General features: G+C 35.1%; 1 protein-coding gene across 4 annotated transcripts in view; it reads left to right on the top strand.

Annotated features, from left to right (window-relative positions):
• KNDC1 (kinase non-catalytic C-lobe domain containing 1) overlaps positions 1-21012 on the top strand; it is a 57016-nt gene that overhangs the window by 19402 nt on the left and 16602 nt on the right. For 3 of the 4 annotated variants that reach the window (XM_030951172.1, XM_030951170.1, XM_030951173.1), the window contains 11 exons: positions 3242-3388; positions 4929-5046; positions 5399-6420; positions 8058-8084; positions 13757-13871; positions 16943-17014; positions 17117-17178; positions 19326-19484; positions 19814-19891; positions 20514-20604; positions 20776-20938. In XM_030951172.1, the coding sequence (XP_030807032.1) occupies positions 3242-3388; positions 4929-5046; positions 5399-6420; positions 8058-8084; positions 13757-13871; positions 16943-17014; positions 17117-17178; positions 19326-19484; positions 19814-19891; positions 20514-20604; positions 20776-20938 (2054 nt within the window). The remainder of the gene's footprint in view (positions 1-3241; positions 3389-4928; positions 5047-5398; positions 6421-8057; positions 8085-13756; positions 13872-16942; positions 17015-17116; positions 17179-19325; positions 19485-19813; positions 19892-20513; positions 20605-20775; positions 20939-21012) is intronic. The other variant, XM_030951171.1, reaches the window with a different exon arrangement.

Below are 21012 nucleotides of genomic sequence, written 5' to 3'. Positions count from 1 at the left end.
CTTAGCCTGATCATTTAAAAAAAAATGTAGTATCTTCACCTTTTGAATTACCTTTTTGGGATTTTTTGTCTTCTTATGCCTTTGTGTCTTAGAAACCACTCTAGTACTAAAAGTTATTTTGATTTGAAGCTACTTGTATGATCGTGACCTTCAAAATTTTCTCTGGAATATGTGAGTTCCCTTGTTTCAGCATGTTGCTGAAGGAAGGACTTCTGTTACCTCAAATCATAATTACTCTCTTCAAACATTTTTTTTTTTTTGCTGTTGCCATTGGGATTGTTAAAGGGCACATTATTTTCATAATGGCCTTCCCAGTAATGCATACCATAATGGTTTACCTGCAATTCTTGTTATGTTTGCTGGCTTTGGGCTAAGAGGATATTCATTCTCTAGGACCAAATCTGGAGAGCTGGTTTCCTAATGTGACTTCCTCCCTTTCCTCCCATCCTTTCTGAAGCTGACACTGTGGTGCAGTCTTGCTGGCATGGTCTATATATTTTTGTAACAAGTGACATTTAGTCTTTAGCTTCTGAGCCTCCTTAGCAGTTTTGAAGAGATTGCTTTGGGTTTGTTTGGTTTTTCTTTTGGATCTCTCTGGGAATGCGTGCTATTTATCAGCTATTAAATTATTACCCTGTAATGAAAAATGCTCATAATTCAAACAGCTTTTCTCCTTATCTGCATTTAAAATAAGTGAGTGTGAGGGGTTTTCTTGAGGGGGAGTGTTTTGTTGGATTTTGGTTTTGTTTCTTTTTGTGGTAGTGGTTTTGTTTGGTTTTTTTTTCAGAAATTAAGGAAAAAAAGACCTCTTAATTATTTAATAAAATTCCTAACAGCCAATTCAGTCCCAGAAGAAAAGTTTTTTGCCACCCTTTCTTATTTGTTACTCTCCATAGAGCAGGCTGAGTAGTCTTTAGCTCACTTTTGAGATTGTTTTCATTGAGAGCAGTCACTTCTAGTAAGTATTAGGTATTTTATACTCAGGAATTTGCTTTATTTATTGCATATACCCATTTTGCTCTTCTCTCCCAGGAAGTGAAATTTTCTTCCCAAGCCCAGCTGTGCAGTTAAGTAGAAGCTTTTTGATGCATTAACTTGTGGAATGCCCCACCTAGTGGATGATCGTAAACGCATTTTCTCATTACTCCATTAGGACACAAGGTTACGTTGGATTACCTTAAATATTATCCATATTTACTCCAGCTCGGGAAATTGATTAAATAGCTGGGTTTTCTTTCCCCTTTTATTTGTGGGGTGATGGTGGTGGTGTCTGGGGAGCTACAAGAGGGGAAAGGTAAAAGAGGGATTTACATGAAAGAAAGTTTCAAGTTGAAAAAGGTGTCCACATTCCCTGTAAATGTTTTAACACAGAAATTAGTTACAAGCTATGGTGCTTAAAATGGCCATCTGCAAAACTAGTTTTCTTGCATGTCAGAGGAAAGGAAGTACCTTAACAGAGCAATTTTTAGTGATTTGGGAAAAAAAGGTCTTACTTCAGTCTTTTTCCATCACCTTGTTAGTGGACTATTTGCTCAAGCTTCATAGTTTTGTATCCTTTTACCAACGTGGTCTGTTTCATCTTACAAAAAACAAAACATCATTCTGCTCTGTGAAGGATGTGGTTCAGTAGGGCTGCTGCCCCTGAGGGGGTAATGGTAGTTTATGTGGCCCAGGGAGCTGGGCCGGGGGGAAAGTAACCCTTACTTTTGGAATATATGAATAGCTTTCATTCTACTAAATCAAAATAAAAATCACAACAGTTCTTGTCTTAGTTCCTCTGAGATTCTCAAAACTCTTCAGTTACCTCTTCTGCTTAATGAGGAAGTTGTATAACTGTGAAGAACTTGAGACTGGAATTACTGCATTGGAAAAAAAATATCTTTTCTGTCTAGATCAGATGGCATATAGTCTGCTTTTCTGACACTTGTCGTAATCTTGATGTGTCCCAAAAATAAATCAAAGCTTCAGAGCCAGCAACCAGCACTGGTTTATGTGTTCTTGGTTTGGGGATGGCATGGAGGGGAGAGGGGAAGAGAGGAATTGTCCAGTCTCACATACACAGCTCTTCCTGATAGGTGGTGTTACACATCCCTTCATGGAGGTGTCCTACCTCACTAAAAAGTAAATCTAAAAGCATACCTGTGGAAAAAGTACAATTCATACAATTAGAGACAAAAACACACCTTAATGATAAAGTTAGGGGTGGGTGGAGGAAGGAAATTACTTTTGACCCTCAAGTCTGTCTTCTCTCCAAGATAAGACATGGTAAAGTATGTAGCAAAGGCATTAAAACCAATTTAATGTACAAGTGCAGTCATTATTCTATTTATGTGTGTATCTGTAAACCTCAGAGGGCAGTGTTTAGTACATTTGAATTCCTGGCTATGCTGCATCACCATTGAAATGTTTATCCAAACTTGCACTTATATTTGCTTATAAATTTTATACATTTTATAAATCTGTTCTATGAACGGAATATAAAATACAGGCCATCATGGATAAAATACTATTGCTTAAGCAGATCCGAAAAAGTATTTTTAAATTTTTTTCTTTTTTGTTTTTTCCCCAAGAAGCAAGATACTTCTAAAATGAAGAGGTAACTGTATTTTGTGGGAAGTCTACTGCATTAGCACTAGATTTTAAAAAGTTGCTGGTTCACCTAGCCCTAACCCATCACGAGGATGTGGGCTTTGAGAGAAGCAGAGGTGGAAAACATGGAGTATTTTTAAAAACTTTCATAAGTGTCTTCAGTGATAAGTGATATTATACCGTATTTTCTCTGCTCCTTTATGCTTGATAGCACTCATAAATATTGCTATATAGAAAAGGGCTTTTTTCAAATATTTTGTTTTGTTTCCCTGCTAAGAGGAATGTCACTTCAGTCTCCCTTCAATCAAACTTTTTAGCATGCTTTTAACTTAAACAATACTTACACAAACACAGGTTTCTCAGTTTTATATTTAATTGTAGCCTGGTATAATACTTGTAATACTGGTTATTGATGAGGGGAAAAAAGAGTTCTAATAGGACCATACAAGATTTCCTTTTGTTTGCAGCAAGTACATCCCCCAAAGCAGGTCTGAAGCTGGTTTTGTTCATCATGTTTAAGTTAGACCACCTTTCCAGTAAACTGTTAACGTTAAATTTGAAAAGAGTGTAAGCTTGTATGATCTTGAAGCTTTTGTGGCAGGACGTAAAGAATTGTTAACATATTTAATGTCTTTTTTTAAAATTCATGCAGGCACACATCTATTCTTTGGGTGCAACCCTGAAAGCAGCAATAGAATATATTGTAGAACCTGAGACAGAATCAGAATTTGGACAAGATCTGCACACTCTACTGGAACAAATGCAAGAAGAGAATCCTGAAAATAGGCCAGATATTGAGGTAAAACAGCCCTACATAATTTTTTGTTTTAAAAAAGTTGATACTAATACTTCTGTATGTGTGCTCATTAATCTCTATTTATCTCATTAATCTCTGTAATTATCAAGATGATCTTGATAAGCAGTATGCTCAGGTTTTGCAAGAAAGCTGAGGTCTTCTCTGACTCTGCAGAAATTCATCCTTTTTCCCACTCTACTGGATATACAACCTGAAAGTAGATGTTTGACAGTGCTTGGATTTTTAAGAAGATTGCGTGAATACACTGATGCATCTAAATTTTCTCATTAACTGTTTTCTTCCCATTTACTATTTGGTTTGCAGAGAGACAGATTGTCATTAGAAATAAAAGCACGGGCATTATGCTGTGAAATTTTTGTGATAATGGGATTGCATTTAAGAAGGGGATGTAGGGACCTGCCCCAGAAAGCTTCAATTCCTTGGCATGTTCAAAGCAGTGTTATTCAAAGCATTACTACTAGCTAGTTTTTCTATAAATACATAAAGGCTCAGATAACTTTATTGGATTTTGTATTTTATTCCATTTAGCCTCTTATTTTATCTTTAGCTGTTAGAAAGAATTTGAAGCTTTATAGGATTTTTCATGCTGATGTTTTCAAAGAATTTACATTCTAAATGTTGATTACCTGATAGTTATTTGACATTAATGTGCAAAAGTTTAATGTTTTTGCAGACTATGAGAATGTAATTTTTTGGGGGGGGAGAGGGGGGAGGCAGTGGGGAGAGGAGGGTGTGGGTGTTTCATTTTCCTGAACTGATAGAGTATATTCTAATTGGTATAGTACCTATGATCAATACTTTGCAGAAAGAGAGCTGTATGAGGTCTCACCTGTGTTTATCTAGGAGCAGTTACTGAGGAAATGGTGGGATGTATTTGGAAAGGCAGCTCTCTTCTACATCCTGCCCAAAGGGGCAGGTTTTTAAATGTGTGAATATCTGTAGTTAATTATGTGTGAGACCAATGCTAATGCCATCAAATAGTGCCCAGGCTGCAGATTAGAGATATGAAGTATGGTTACTTTTTGTGATCTGATAATGATTGCTTTTTCTAACTGGGAATATTGCTTTTTAGATAATTGTATTTTGCAGTTTTTAAAAGATTCAGCATTTAATTTTAATGTAATTTCAGTAATAAAAACATTCATCATCCTGCCTGTGTTGCTGAATTCAAGCAAAGCATTGGCTGTTTAAAAAAGTAATCAGCACTCTAGCTTTTTGCATTTTCACTATGTTATTCATAAAGGATAACATTTAAGATAATTTTTATCAGTTGTTCTTGATGTTCTAACTGTAGGCTAAAATGTGAATTGTATTAAATGACTTCATAATAGCCCATGGTAAAAACAAGAAATTAATTCAACCACATAATAGAAACACGCGGTGTAAAGTATTGGAGAAGAAAGACCTCCAATGTAGCATCATATAAATTCAGATGTACTGTGGGAGTTAACATCATTCATGTTAGTTGAAATTCACAAATATATTCATTATTAAATAAGTATTTAACATTCTTTTTCTCCAGAGCATTTTGTCATTATGTGAAGAAAAAATCAAGATTGCTTCATCAAGTAATATTTGTCGAAGCTTGTCTGCTGTTGGAAGAAGAGTTCTTTCAATTGAATCATTTGGTGCTTCTCAAGGTAACAGTAAAATGTATTTAGTCTAAAACTTCAGATTGCCTGACATATCTAATGATTTTTCAAAGACTGTGTTTGACAGATCTCCTGTTAGAGGTTCCTTTCTAGATTACAACAAATCATAATTCAATATTTGTAGATTGGTGATGGGGAAACAGGGACATGCAACTCTTAATTAACATAATGTGTTTGAAGTGTCCCTTATGATTAAAAGTGATTTGTTCAGAAATTGAGAATTTGTGTAACATACTAAAGATATGTAACAGCAATGGCAGAAAAAGCAGTGTAAAGATTTACAAGGAGAGATTAGGAGGTTTAATACACGTTTAATATAAGCATCTGTTTTTGTATCTAGATGTCTGTGATAACATGTGGAAGGGAAGAATGTGTCAGAGGAGTTTGGGATCTAAATTATATTCAAATGAGAAAAACAACATAGCAGGTGATTCGTCTGCAGTGGAAGAGGTGACGACTGCCTGTCATAACAACTCTTCTGTAGTTACCATGGTGACTGGCAGAGAAAGTGGTTTAAAGGAAATGCAAATTGATCTGGATAATGAGAAAACTCAACATTCACAACTTGCAACTCAAACTGAAAAGAGCAAAGAAGAGGATAAACACACAGTGTATACTGACACTTTTGCTAGTGTTGCTTTGGATATCAAATCCTGTGTTATTGACCTGGAGAGAGATTGCCTTTTTAAGAAAGGTTCTTTGAGAAAAATGAAAACCTTTCCAAAGCTACCACTCGAACTTGCAGATACAAATAACTTTTTCACTTCTGTTACCAACAGTGGACCACTAGATAGGAAAAATCACTTTGTAACACAAGAGTCACTACCTCTAGACAATAATAATGAGGTTGCTTTTTCAAAGGGAAATCTCAATTCGTTTGCTGTTAGTAGTCCACCAGAAACGGAATCAAAGAATCACCAAGTTGATGATCATCATTTAGAAGCACCATGTGTATGCACACAAGTGTCTGGCTTGAATCTAGAAGAACATATGTCACTTATCAATGTTAAAAAGATAGGTTTTTCTTCATCTGATCACAAAGAAGACTCTTCTGGTGCTACCTCTGAAGTGCTAAAACCAGCTGATATGCTAAAAGGCCCAAATCAGTCAATTACTGGAGCAAAAATGCTAGACAACTACATGGTGTTGGAAGACTGTTCTGAAACTTTTCAAGGGTCAAATGAAAATTATGTACCACATTTTAACAAGATGGATTCGGTATTAACAACAAAACCCAGTGGGAACAGACATGGATCAAACCTAATTAGGCCACCAGAATTAAGCAACGGTGTGATGAGTGCAAACAATAATGAAGATAATCTTTGTGGAGGCAGAGGTTCAGAAATCAAAAGTAATGAGCAGGTAGTAAAAATAAAGTCTTCGTTATATAGTTGCTGTAGTCACTTATGTGGAGATGAGATGACTTAAATAGTGTGATTTCTTTCCCCCTTGTCCACTTTAGCATCCCAGAAAATGGAATTTTGCTAGTCTGCACACTTTAAGAGTTAATATTGGAAACATGGTGATCCTTCTTTCTTCTTAAATTAAAAAGTAAAGTGCTACAGTGAAATTTATGCTGTTGCAGAATCAACTTCCATTTTAATCTTTTTTTTAACAAATGGAGTCTACTCGCTCGTGTGTTAGAGCAGCATTCCTTAATAGCTGGTTGCATTTGTAAGAGAACAACCAAAGCATACATGTATTTTTAACTCTTTATGTTACTGTCAATGCATAAATTTCACTACCTTGCAGTGAGCCTCCCAGGTGCTTAAGAAAATTGCAGAATACCTGACTGTAAACCTGACCTCACTGAAATCAATGGCAATATCCCATCAGCTTCAGGAGGATAGAGTCTGCATTTTTTTTAATCTTCCATGTACATTTAAGTTTTTGGAAATTGTACATATGCTATATTCGTTCTGTGTTCTTAAATTGCTGTCTCTGTTTGTTATGTATGTTTCACTATAGAATTTAAATATGTGCACAATATGATGGGTATGTTGTCTCATGCATTAAGTCTTTATAAATAGCCAGATGACAGAGGGAGAATCTACCAGAGTTTGTTGATAGATAATTGTAATATGGTCTGTGCTCAAATTACATATCTCAGGGTGGACAAGTTTGGTCTCTGACTAGATGGTTTTCTTTTGTGCCACACTCAGAGGTGTAAACAATCCATGTGGTAGGAGAGCTGCTGGCTAAAACTGCAGGGTTGTTTATCTTTCTCCAGCTTTGTTACAGCAGGATAAAAATGAGCAGCACAAACTTCACACATTTTGTTTCCAGAAATTATTCTTAGATGAAGATATTGGGTTTTTTTCCTTGCTTGTCTACTGGCAAGTCAGCCTTGTTCTCCTTGCCTACCAGCCCATCTTCCAGCCATCCCATACACTGGCACTTAGGGTTGTATTCAGTCTCTGTCCCTCCCTCTTTTCACCTTGCCCAAACATCTCCTTTGGAGCACTAACCTAGAATTGTCAGGTGTGTAACGAGCCTTTGGTACATCATAGCTCAAAAACTAGAGCAAATTGAGGAGTCTGTCCCTTTTTCCCTTTCCTGTCTCTTCTCCTCAATAGGTGTGTTTATTAAATGCATAGTTCAGGAGGATGGTAAATGTGGATAAGTACCATAGAATGGTTTTGCCTTCTGAGGGGGTTTTTTACTGTATGCATATTGAAACCTTTATTTAGGTTTTAAACCCTGCAAGTGCGTTCTTCAGACTGAGAAATAATCCATTTATTGTACATGCATCCTTTTTTTTTCTATTTCTGCCATCACTTATGAACATAAGTTGAGTGTAGTGATAAGGGTTCTTTTTTAAGGAGGAAAAAATGTTGAAATAAGACCTATATTCTGTCCTTACCAGATTACCGGGGCAAAAGTTTAAGTCTGTATGCATGAAGGTAGTTTTAAGAAAATAATCTTCCCCAGAATTATAGTTTTCCAAAATTCTTCCATGAAATTAAAAGTTGTAACAAATCTTATTTGCTTTTTTGCAGCAGCACTTGAGACTGACACACAGAACAGTAAGCCAAAACACATTTTCATCTTATTCTGCCATTCTTCTAAAGTCTTCTTTTTTTTCAAATATTTCATCATCAGTTTAAATAAAGTGTCCTTTCAGCCTAAACAGAATTTCATTCTTGCAAACAAGTAGGCTCTTATTAACAGTGACGTTATCCTGCTCCCACTGAACTCACAGGACAATCACTGTGAATTAGAAAAGGTAACTCTTATTCCAGGTACCCTAATAAGCAGTGTTGTAATACATAGCATCTGAAATGAAAACAGCAGGGTAGTGGTTCTTTGTTATATCAGAGGTTTTTAGCTGTCTTTTCAATAGAAGAAACGCCTGATAGACTTGTGCTCTACATTCTCTTTTTTAGTAAATGATTCCAGCAAATGTTCAGGTCCTGCCGCAGAAAAATGTGCTATTTAGAAAAATCTTTTTTGGTCTTAAACAAAAAAGCAAACATAATAAAATGTTCTTTGATTATTTAACTGCTCTAGGGAGGAAAAAACCCCTTTAAGCATATTAACTCCTAGGCTTCTGAAATGGCTTCCTGAAATGCTGAATTTCTAGCCTCGTAGTCCTTTGTTTTCTGAAGGAGGGTCATTCGTAGTTAGTAGTTGTTGAACTGTGTAGCGGACTTTATTGTGAGTCTTCTTAGAGAAATGCAGTGGGTTAATGTTTTCAGCTTGTTTTTTTTTCTTTTGGAAAAGAGATTTTATTCCTCAGGCTTCCAAAATACAGCAGTTTTTGCCTCTGTGTTACCTCCTGACAACTGAAAAAAGTCACACTGTGCTATTCCTTACATGACAGAAGTACAATTGCTGTCTCTCTCTCAAGTTCCCATTAGCCAGGATTTTACCAAATACCTTTTTTTAAAGAAAGCCTGAGTCTGAGTTTGTTCACTTACTGTAAAAGCACAAGAAGTGTGAGGACCCAACTAATGTGATTTCTGCCTTGTGGTGTAAATAGAAAACACCTCAGAGGATTTGCAGTGCAGCTCTTTCCTGAGTTCTCTATTACAGATTGGCATGATTGCAGCAAGTAGAGCTTTTAGAATGGTATCTCCAGCATTCCTTTCAATATTTCATGTTGTTTAGAGAAGGTGCAATATCGGCCCCATCCGGTTGAAGATCAACCTTGTCTACTCTGGAGAACAGACAGTTTTTCTTGCCTGTCAGTATTTCTCCAGTGGACAATATTTTTCTGATACTCAAACACTGCTTCTTATTGTTGTGTGCTTTACTGCTAGTAAGCATTACTAAAAATACTTGCTTGCTTTTGTCTGGCTACTGCAATGTATCTTGTGAGGGTTTTCCTAGTAATTTTTATAGTTTTGCATGCCATAAATAAATATTTTTCACTTCAAGTTTGAGTGGGGATCTTTTATTTCTCTAACCAGTTTCATTCCAATCAGGTGTGTCTCATCTCTAATCCTTTTAAATGTTTCTCTGTGATTTAAGTGCTATGGCCTTTACTTGGGAAGGTTTAATGGAAACCTGGCAAGTGCAAGTTTGTTTTCTGTTGGTCATTCATACCCTGTCAAGCATGAGAGAAGTGAAAAGCCATGTAGCTAGAGGCTGACACTTTAACACTGGGGAAATAACATGAAGAAAAGTTGTCAGTTCCTAGAATAATACTTGCTAAGAAAAGAGTGATGAAAATCTTGCTTCGGCTATTTAAAACATGCCAGCATTATGTTCATAAAATAGATTATGTTTGCGTAGTTGGAATGCTTTAGTAAATTTGGGGGTTACAATTCTGATACCAATAATTAAGTAGAAGATCTGCTAAGTAGTCTTTGCAGCACTGCAAAAAACCTGTCGCTTTTCCAACAAGTAAGGTTTAAAATACAATCTTTGGGCATAAACCAAAATGGCGCCAGGATGTAGATATAGACAATAATGGCTCATTTGGCTTTTTTATATTTTCTGACAAAATTTCAATGCTGTGAAAACATTTTCTTACTTTAAAAAATGGGTAATATAATTTCTGTTATGAAAAGATCTGGTTTAGGAAATTTGGAAAGAGACATTAGATTATAATTTTGTTTCCTCTTTGGTGCACTGATGATAATATATTCATGAATGTTTAATAGCATTATAAAAATAATGTTAATGGTTTAAATGAAGTGGACTTATAAATGCTGAAGAGTTGTCTTGAGCTTGCTTTGCTAAAATATGTTAATAGATGAGTAACAATGCATGCTACAGATGGTTTGACTAAAAGCATTTAATCATGCATTTTCCAATACTTCAGATTTTTTTTTCTTGGTGTTTGCATGGAGATTTTATTTTTAAGTTTTAGGAAATAGTAATAACCATGAATCAGAGACTTGCATGTTAAAAACAGAAACAGCCAAACCTGACATGCCTAATCAAGGAGTTTTACACTTACATGTTTACTAAAACAAGGTTCAGGGGAGTTTGAACATACATCTGTTAAAATACCTTAGAGGTGAGGTACCAGGAGCGTTGCATTAAATACCTTTGTTTAAGGATTGAGGCTTAAATAAAAATTGCCTCATAACCATAGGTTGAGAAGTGCATTTTTTTCCCTTTGAAAACTGTTTGAACTGGACTGCATGCATTTTTCACCACAAATGCAAACGTGTGATAAAACATGTCTTGTCATGTACCTTCAGTACATGGGGTAACTTCTGCAAGGTGTTAGAAGTCCCCAGCAGGTCTGAACCCTCAGTTTTCATCTGAAGTCTTCCATGTTTCTCTTTCTGTTGGAGGAAAGTGGGAATTTGGGATAATTCTAGGACACTAGAAGAATGACCTTCTCAGGTGTTTCTTTCAGGAATAAAATTGATATGATCAAGGTGAGGAGAGACATGAATTACAGTAAGAGACAATAGCAGTGCAGGTATTTATTAGCGTGACAAAAAACCAACTAGCACACAAATACCGGCTAACAATATTATATTTGAGGTTTCTTATTTCTTTAGAATGATTGCCAGAGAAACAATGAGTATATACATTTAAATGAAGTTCACCAAACTGTAACCAAACTGCATCCTTCTTTTTCCTGACTCAGTTTGTTTTGGCTATCCCACAGATAGCAGTAATTCCCATTTATGCTAAGATTTGCTTTCCCTACATACCTTTTTCTTCCAAAATAGAGTTTTTCCAATGCCTCTTCATCCTCTGTTTTCTAATCTGTCATTGACACTTCTGTCTTATCATAAACTTTTGCTGCTGCTCTTAGGATTTATTCCTACTCTTCTGCCTCGCCTGAATTTCTTTCTGTCATTTCTTTCTTACTCTAAAGAGCTTGGATATCCCAGAGGTGATGAGAAATACTTTGCAGCTTTCTGCAGTACAACAAACTTCAGTCTCCAGTTCACTGAGAGATTCTTCTTTCCCTGGCTAGCCATTCATCACCTTCTCCTGAAGTGAAAGGTGATTTGTATATGCAGTAAAGGAAGTCCATCTTTCTTTGCTGCAGCTTTTAGAGCCTCTAAAGACCTAAACTTCAAGAGGAGGGATTCTCTTACAGAGAAACATGTGGCACAAATGTGTGCTTACTTGAAAAAAATTCCTAAATCCCAAAGCCTTCTTAATGTTTTAGTCAGTCTGAAATTTATGGTTTCTCTTCACTCATGTCAGCTGTGCAGGGTTAAATCGAAGATTTGAGTGCTCCTTTCTTTGTAAAGTGTCTGTGAGCAAAGACACTTGAGGCACATGAGAACCACAGTGCTCTGGAGGGGGAAACTGCTGCTCAGGGATAGGAATCTATCAACAGTACAAAGCTCTATCCTATATGCTTTCTAGACTAATTAATTCTTTTGACTATCTGTCCTTTTCCTTCCTGCTGTGTGATTGATGGCTTTTTATCGGACTGTTCAAGAGCTTACTTTTCTAGATACAGGAAAAGAACACATGGATGAAAGAATTTTGCACTCCAGGGTGCTGGTGATAGCAAAATTGGAGAATGAAATTGAATCTTATCACCTGGCTTCAATTCAATGTGCTGAAGTTACTAATTTTTGCAATGTGCCACAATGTAGGATAGAAGAAGAATAGCACCAAGTTCATTTTTATCTGTTGGAGGTAGGCAGACTATGAAGCATTTTCAGTAAATCAAAAGGTGTGTTTCCTGACATATTTTGTTTAAAAAAAATGTAGTTTACCTGGTTCACCTTCAAAGAATATTTAAACAATATGAGCCTAAAGTATTGTGTTCTTTGAGAAGGTCTTCTGGTTCAAATTACTAGCAAAGTTTCAGCTACAGAAATTAATGTCCTTCTTTTCTCCATAGATTATACTGAAGCTATTTCTGTTAGTTGAGCTTTATGAAATTCAATGCAGTTGTCAGCTCATTACGTATCTCATGATAAACTCCGAAGAGCATCTCAGTAAAAGGATGAAAAATTTACTTTAGTAAATGACAGTGCAGAGGCTGATTTGTCAAAGTTAATGATGTAGTGCTGTTGCATGTGGGAGAGACCCTTAGTCTATGTAGATTTTACAAATACTGATTGGGATAGAAAGTGTCTGCAAAAGCAACAAAACAGTTCAGAAGGGTTTTTGTTTGTCTCCTGTGCTTCAATTTTGTTGTTTAGGGTTTTTTTGGGTTGGTTTGGTTGATTTTTTATTTGATTGATTTTTGTTTCTTTGGGGTATTTTTTGAGGGTGAAATGGGTTTTTTTCCACAGTTAATCCTGAATTACTTCTGGTAATTCTTTTCCCTAACATGGCCTGAAATTGACTCATTCAGGACTGCGTATGTAAGAGAAAATGTGCTGTGCTCTTTTTAAAAAGAGTTCTTTGGATCTGCTCTCACTCAGAGGTTTCTGCCTACAAAGAACTTTTTAGTGTTCCTTTGGTAGATGAACGGAGATCATGAAGTGCAGCCAATGTCAAGAACCACTACTAGAGATGAGCTTTTCCATTAGCACAGTTTGATCAGGAAGGTGTGTGCCCTACTATAAATCTCCAATTCTTAGATTCGCACAAACACACACCACCCTCCAAAAAGAAAAAAAATCACAAAATGTAAAGCATGTCTCTGAAGAACAGTGAGTTTCCATGGAGCAGTATCTTTTTCACATCAAGGTATTATGCCAGATATCAAAAGCTAAATTGGTAGTCAGAAAAACAAATGCAGTTACTCCAAATTGAGCAGCCAGTGATTAAAAGCAAAACAACGTGCTGGGATTTCGAATAAACCTGTCATTAATTCTGTCAATATTGTTAACATCTTTCACAGAAGAACAAGAGATGTTGATGAAATCTTTAAGGTAAGACATGTAATGCAACTGCCAGGGTAAATCAGGTTTTGAATGTGGGACTGTTTTGTTGATGGCAATCATTTGAGTTTTTTATGTTTTTCAGTCTAGGTGTTGTCCCTGTAATTATGTAATTATGTTTCATCATAAAATATGTCTATTACACAATGGACATTCTAAGAGTCTTAGTATGGTAAGAAAGACTTTCCAGACAGCTCGCTTTTCCTGAAGGAATTAAGAAACAATTAATTCATTTATACAGTTAGCTGACTGTGCCATGCTTTTTTAATAAATAGTATTAATTCATTACTGGTAAGTGCAATAAATATATTTTCTTGTTACTTTTTAAGTTGACTTTTTTTATATTAGGATTTACTTTTCTATTGCATTAGTAAATATTTTAAATTTGTGATGATTTTTATAACTTTCTGCATCCTCACTGTTTTTTTCAGTGGATCTCTCTAAAACTCCTGTTGTCCTGGTATGGTAGGCCTCTGAAAGACTATGAACTCTGGGCATTATGTCATGAGTGTTTATGTACTCTGCAGACTTGCATAGATTATCCAGGTATAGTCTTAATTATCATGAAGTATTTTGCCTCGTTATTTATGTTCAGTGTATTAATATTTCCTTTATTCTGTTGATTGAAAGGATCTTGACTTTCATTTTGTGTGCAGATATTTCTATTTTGACTCCCTTAAATTGTGACAAAACTCAGTTTGGAGTTTTCTTCCATATATAGGTGAATGTCTCATATATAGGTTTTTGTTTTTGTTTTTTATTTTGAATCTTGGTGGCTTTTGCAGCAGAAATTATTCTTTGGCTTCAAGCAGTAAACAAATTTTAGACTTTTTGGGAATGGAGAATCTGTACTTCGACTTTTAAGAAAAACACTTGTGACTTGTATCAAGCAAGAGGAATAAGTTTTACATATATGTGTGTGTGTGTGTGTGTGTGTGTGTGTGTGTGTGTGTAGACAAAAAACTTCCTCTTTTGCCTGGATTTCTTTGTGACAAATGATTCCTGACCTATTTTCTACAGTACAGGGCTTTGTCGTAAAGTATCCAGGATCTGGATGTCATGGAGTTAGTCCTTCCACATCTCCTATGCTTCAGTTTATAGACAAATTATCAAAATGAACTTCTGAGAGAGGAAGAGGGAACTGTCCTTTGACAAAATTGGAATGCGTTGTGTGCAACTCAGAAGACCATCCTAGATTTCCATGACATTCTGAATGATGGTTTAGCTTATACTAATGATAAACCTATAGCAGTTCTGATAAACAGAACAGAGTTTTCCACCACCCTTTCTTTTCCTTAATTTAAAAAAACTTGCTCTTGAGAGTATGGGCAGGGATGAGTTTGAAGCTTTTAAGTGAATATAAACAACTGGATAGTAATGTACAGAAAACTTACTGCATCTCTTTGGATTTCAGCTTCAGTTATTTTATTTCTATGATATAAAACTGCTTAAAAGGAAATAAGCCATAAATGAAGATTCTGAACACTTTAAGAATTGTAACCCATAAAACTAAGTATTTAATATACCTTGTAACAGAAGGATTATTTCAGCCTCATAGCATGTTCCTTATGTTTCTGAACGTTTCAGATAACTGCACATAATGGCTCAGATTCTAATGTAATATGCTTGGCCAGCCTCTGTTACTGCTCTCTTAAAAATGCATGTCTTAAAAATATTAAAAGTTGTCATCTGAACCTTATGTAGCCTGTAGAAGGGAACATAATGATACAAACCACCAAATGGAAGGCACTTTACTTAAAAATTCTGTATTTGACAAATAAAGCTACCTTGAAGTTGAATATTGGTTTCAGATTTAGAATGTTTCTGCAAGAGGATTCTCTGCCTGTTCTGAGGGGAGTGGTGCATTGTGGAAAGGTTTTTAGTGGTGTTACTACTTCACTGCCCACACGCACATATAAAGTTCTCTCGATGTTCCTTTTGAATAATACTCACTAAAGGTGAAGCTGATACATATTTTGAATACATCTAGTAAAAAAACCCTTTGTCTTGACAATGGTAGTGAGACTGGTAGCTGATGAGCCATGGTTAAATATATGAAGCTGGATTATTTTTTATATATTCAGCCTTTTTCTCCAAATCCTTCCTTGATTACACTTTTTTTCATTATCCTAAGCAGGAATTACCTGGCTAAGAAAACATATCCCAAAGCTAGCCTCTTCTTCACGTATTTGTTTGTTCAACTCTGCTACAGAAATTGTTTGTAACCTCCATTGGGACTTAATTCCTCTCCTCTTATCAGAGGATGTTGCTTACATGTTGCTTGTGGGTGATTCAGGGAGCCCAGGTGAGGATTCTTACATTGTACTGAACAAGCTGAGACCTGGTTTGTGTGAGAGGGCCAGGGGCATTTACTGCTGACAAACAAAGACAAGTGAGCATGAAGCTGCCTCTGCAGAAGGAACCAGCAAAGGTTCTCATTTGGGAAAGCTTTGCTTTTCAAGACATATACTTCAGGTGCAACTTAAATATTATTGAAGGTAGTAGACAAGCCTTTATGTTAAGCATAGTGAGTAATTTAATTTTATATGTGGTTTGTACAGACAACTAAAAAAAGGAAAAAATGTTACTGCCTTTTCTCTTACTTTCTTTTTTTCCTCTTAGATCACTTCAATTATTTATTAATAAATTAGTATTTGTGTGTCTTTTAGACATCTTTAATATCTTATTTCATAATTAATACCTTTAATGTTTTAATCTCTTATTCAATTTAAGAATCTATTCTTCCAGTACTATTTTTTTAATAAGAGAATGGTGCATTTGATGGTAGTCTAGAAATAGAGGGCTACAGTTGGACTGCAAGAGAACTACTTACTGGCCAGTTGGCTTAATATATTAAAACATGTTAAATTGAAATGTCCTTTGAAGTTAGCAAACAGATAGTCACAGTTTTGCCACAAGATTTTCAACACCAAATTTATAGGACATGATCTCCTTTTCTTAATGTCAAGTTCCTGAAGACCTCAGATCATTTAAAATAGTTTTAGTAGTCCATTATTTCTTTTTTAACAATGGAAAATTTCATGGCCCTGCAAATACTGACCTATGTAACATTTATTCACTGAGAAAGTGTGATTATAACTATTTGTGAAAAACTGGACTTCATATCCTGTTGCACCCAGAGGAGTTTTGGATCTGGCCACTTGTGTGTCAGCTTTCTCCAGATGATGATCGTCTATTTTTCTGGGGTTGAAGGAGGAGAAGAGGAGACTTAAATTCTTAGATAAATTGACTATCTTTTATTGGTACCTTGTGAGAAGACTGGAGTATATCTACCTATTGTATTTATATTTTTGTTTTGTTTTGTTTCTTTCTTGACCTTCCTTTTCCATGCTGGGTATAAAGAAAATAAACTTCCGGGTTTTTTCCACTTCTTGTCCTTGTTCTGCAGAAATTGCCTTGGGTAGTTACACAGCTACTGTCTCTTTATTGGCTTGTGTCTGTTCTAGCATAAAAGTTATTTAAAGCATCATTTGTTTTAGGGTAATTTCTGACACTGTAAATTCTTTGATAAAATTATTTACTTTTATTAGTGCTAAATAGCTACAAGAACAGATACTTATTATGCCTTACCCTTTTGTTGTTTTTTTTTTCCCCAGTGGTCTTATGTTTGGACTCTGTGCTGATTGACTGCCATGGAAGGATCCTCTTTGCTGCTCCAAAAGCTGAAGGTAAAATAAGAGATTGCACGTTCAGCTTTTTTTTCTTTTCAGGGGAAGTGGAGAAGAAAGCAAACATCTTACCTTTTGTTTCTGATTTTTTTCCTCATTTAGAATCTTGTGATGTATTTTATTTAGCTCCTGAAATTGAAGAAGAGGATGTGGATACTGAGAAGGTAATGTGGTAGGTTATGTAGATTGCTTTGTACTTTATCAAAGGACAGTTTTATCCCTCTGCTAGTTGGAGAAGAAAGCTAAACTCTTCTAAGATTGTGTTAATATTTCTCCCAATGTTTTCTGTGAGGTTTTTTTTTGATATATTGATCTCTCATGAAATCAGTTGCTTCTATAATTTTTCCTTCCAGGATTCTTGGAGTAACTACCAAAAATCTGCTATTTGATGGTTTTCCATAAGACTTAATTATTTTCAGTTTTTTAGCAGTAAGACAGAATGCTAAAGTCTTTTAAGTCATTTTTTCACATTCTGAAGGTCACAGTAAGATCATTAACTTAGACTATCTGGGCAAAAGTCCAAGCATTATTCACACTTAGAAGACTAGATAAAAATATCATTATCAGTATTTTTTTACTTTGGAAACATTATGAATGATATCTTTTTCCAATATAGTTTCCTTAGAGCTTTTTCCTATCGATAAAAACCATAAGGAGCTTTTAGAACAAAGATAATAAAAATGTCAAATAGCAGGTGAATGTGTCTCCACTGCAACTACTTTTGAATTGCAAACTGTACCACAGTGATCTTAAAAGTCAGGGGAACAGAATTTACAGTACCTTTCTGTTATGTAACAAGAGATTAATTAATATGTGCCTTGTATCACATAAGTTCTTTGGAATTAGGCATAGTAATCATGAATCAGAAAATAAAAGCTCATAAAAATCTACTAAAAACATTCAATTTTCTGTAAAGCTATCTGTAACTAGAAAATATTTTTATAACTTTCCTAAATTTCTTAAACTGCTTTGATCCAATGTGCAGGTTTTTCAAAGGCTTCAGAAGCTTAAACTAAGCCTGAAATATAATACAGCAGTTTTACCAGACAGTAGAAATTAATAATCCTAAAGTCTTTGTGCCTTATTTTGTTTAGAATATCAGAAGTAATCTGTTTCCTTGTTTTGCTGCAACAATTATTCTATTATATATAGAATATATATAGGGGTTTTTGCCTTTTTCCTGATGGCTGTATAACTTTCTAGTTATAAATATTCAGTTCAATTTATGGTATGGGAATGAATCTGTGTCACAATAACAGTAAAAATTTTCCTTGAGGGTTCTGATGGCTTGGATGGCAAGTTTTTCCTAAACAAATTTAGGGTAATCTTGGAGTTCTAAACCTAAGGGGAAGAAAATTATTTTTATTTCGATTGAGCTGCTTTCTCCATTCCAAGTGTTTTTGTACCTATTAGTAGCTTTTTTTCAATGGTTCAAATGGAACTGTTCAAAAGATTATTTTGTTTGTAGTGAACTTACTTGTTATGTTTTGTTCATTGCTGTTCACTTTGCTCACAAGAGTGCCAGAAAACATTGTTTTCTACTGTGCTTATGGTTCTGTCCATTGAGTTTTTGTAATATCTTTCAGAGGCAACGTAAAGTGTGGTGCTTTAAATTTCTTAAAATTGCATTTGTAGTACATGCTAACATATGAAAACTAAGCCTTAAGTGGACTAAATCTGACTCTGAAAATTGTAATTCTTCAAACAAAACAAGAAAGCTGGTAAAGACCAAGTCCTTTTCAAGGTCCCTCATTGGAGCAACTTCGAATTGGTCTAGCTGCAGGTAGCAGAATAATTGCTAAAATAAATATGCAGTGCCTCATTCTTCTGACAGGTGTAATCTTCTCTATAAAATATGACTTGTGCTGGGTAGTGTGTAATTACTGTGTGCCACTTACTTGCTGAATTATCATGACCTTTTTTAAGTAAATTGCAGCTGGCCACATTTTATGGTAGAACTCTGAAGCGTACAGCAATCTTTTTACAGGAGAAAGGAATTCTTCAAAATGGTTCTAAAATACATTTTTCTTAGGTAAAGAATAAGACAATTAATGTCTGTTACTCCAACAGTAGAAAAATAGCTGCTGTTTTTGGCCCTGCATGCATAACAACTAGATTTTGAAGTGGGCTGGGATTTTCATCAGCATCCTCAAAAGCCAAATGTAATCTGTACTTTAAAAACTCGAGTAAGTTTTTTTCGTTTTGGCAGGAAATAGGGGGAATGTTTGGGTAATTTGCTGGAATTGTTTTTGAAGTGGAGGCTTTTTTTAGTGTGTTCAAATCTTTCTTGTCTCTTACATTATACCAATAGGTCTGCATTTATGGTGTTGCTGCAGTTCTGTGGATGGCAGCAAAATACAGTGTTCCACTGAGTCACAAAGTAGTATTGCCAAGAAAATTTAAAAAACTGCTTCTGGATATGGCAAGAAAAAACCCTGAAGAAAGACCTTCTCTAACTGCTGCAATTAAGGTTACTAGATTTAGTTGTGTCTAAAGTCTCATTTTAGTATTTTTAAAAGCAAAATAATAGCTTAATACTTGTAAAATACTGATATCTAGTTAAATCATAACCAGTCACTTTGGGTTTTGTTTTTAAAGTTACCTCCTTAGGGACACAGAGGGGCGTGTTTTTAATTTATATTGAAATTATCAAGGTACTTGGACTTGGAGAAGCTTCATAAGACTTCCTAAACTTAGATTACTTCTAATTGACTATTTATCTTGACTTTGTCCTTGTCCAAGAATACCTCACTTGATTGAAAACTTATTTACTGACTGAAAATTACAATTTTTTTTTAGACATGCAATCATTATTTACTTGAACAAGGTATAAACAGCAAAAGTATTTTGACATTATTGGGTAAACCCATCTTTAAGGTAAGAGTGCCACCTTTCTTTAATTTTGTATGTTTTTTCAATTAATTCTGTCAATGTATTCCAGTAAGATTTTGTTGTCTGCAAGTGCAAGTGTAGCTAGAGTTTGGGTTTGGTTTTGTTGGTGTGATTTTTTGGTTGTTTTGGTTTGAGGTTTTTTTTTTAATGTATTTTCAAGTAGTCTGTAAGCATTGCCTTTTCCTAGTTCTTGCTGTTGGAGTGATTACTCCGCAGATTGTGATGCTCTGACTCCACAGTCTATATGGGTGAAGAACAAGTAATCTCTCTTTTTATTTACCACCCCACAGAAGAAATTAATATATAATTGTTGGGTTCTGTTTGTGTTTCAAATGTGTTTCTATAATGCACACAAAATTCAGTCAATCTATGAAACTGAGTTTATTCAAAACTTTGAGTACCAAGTTATCAAGATTTCTAAACAGTTCTACCAGTCCTTAGACTTCTATTTGTAATTTTTTTTTAATTCCTCACCTTGGCATGACTAGGTTGTTGCAATATTCAAGGTGTATATGAGGATTGGGGTTTTTTTAAATAATGTGCTGAGCAGAATTTGAAAAAAGAAAATGCTAATAACATCAATTTGGGCTTCAATGTTTATTGTTAGGCTGTTGAGGAAGAAGTCTTGTCTCAAGATCACGTCACTTTTGAATTTAAAAATGACAAATATGAAATGGACCCTTCAGAGTCAAGTCCAGGTAAGCAGTCAGGCTCTGACATGTTTAGTCTGGTTTAATACTCTCTAGTTCAGTTCTTCATGTAAGATTTTCTCAGTCCAATATGCAATTGTTTTTCTATGTAAGTTAATTGTTACTTACTTTACATTTATATTTTACATATTGATCATCTTTCTGTGTTTTTGCTTTTAGGATTTGTGCCTTTTACCAGTGAAAGTAAACTTGTAGCAGTTAAAGGACCAGTACCATGCCAGATTTCACTAAATTGTGAGAAAGCAACATTACCTGTTGCATTCACCTCTCCTGCAACTCACTTTAAGCCTATTATTTTGCAACAAGATGCAAATATAACAAAGTTAGTATATCCTAAAGCAGAATAAGTTAAAGATTAAATGTCATTGTTAAATCTATTTGAATTTTACCTTTTAA

Source organism: Camarhynchus parvulus, chromosome 6, assembly GCF_901933205.1.
Source record: "Camarhynchus parvulus chromosome 6, STF_HiC, whole genome shotgun sequence".
In the NCBI taxonomy this organism is placed as follows: domain Eukaryota; kingdom Metazoa; phylum Chordata; class Aves; order Passeriformes; family Thraupidae; genus Camarhynchus; species Camarhynchus parvulus.
Note: the sequence above shows the minus strand (reverse complement) of the source record. Positions and strands in the feature narration are given on the sequence as shown.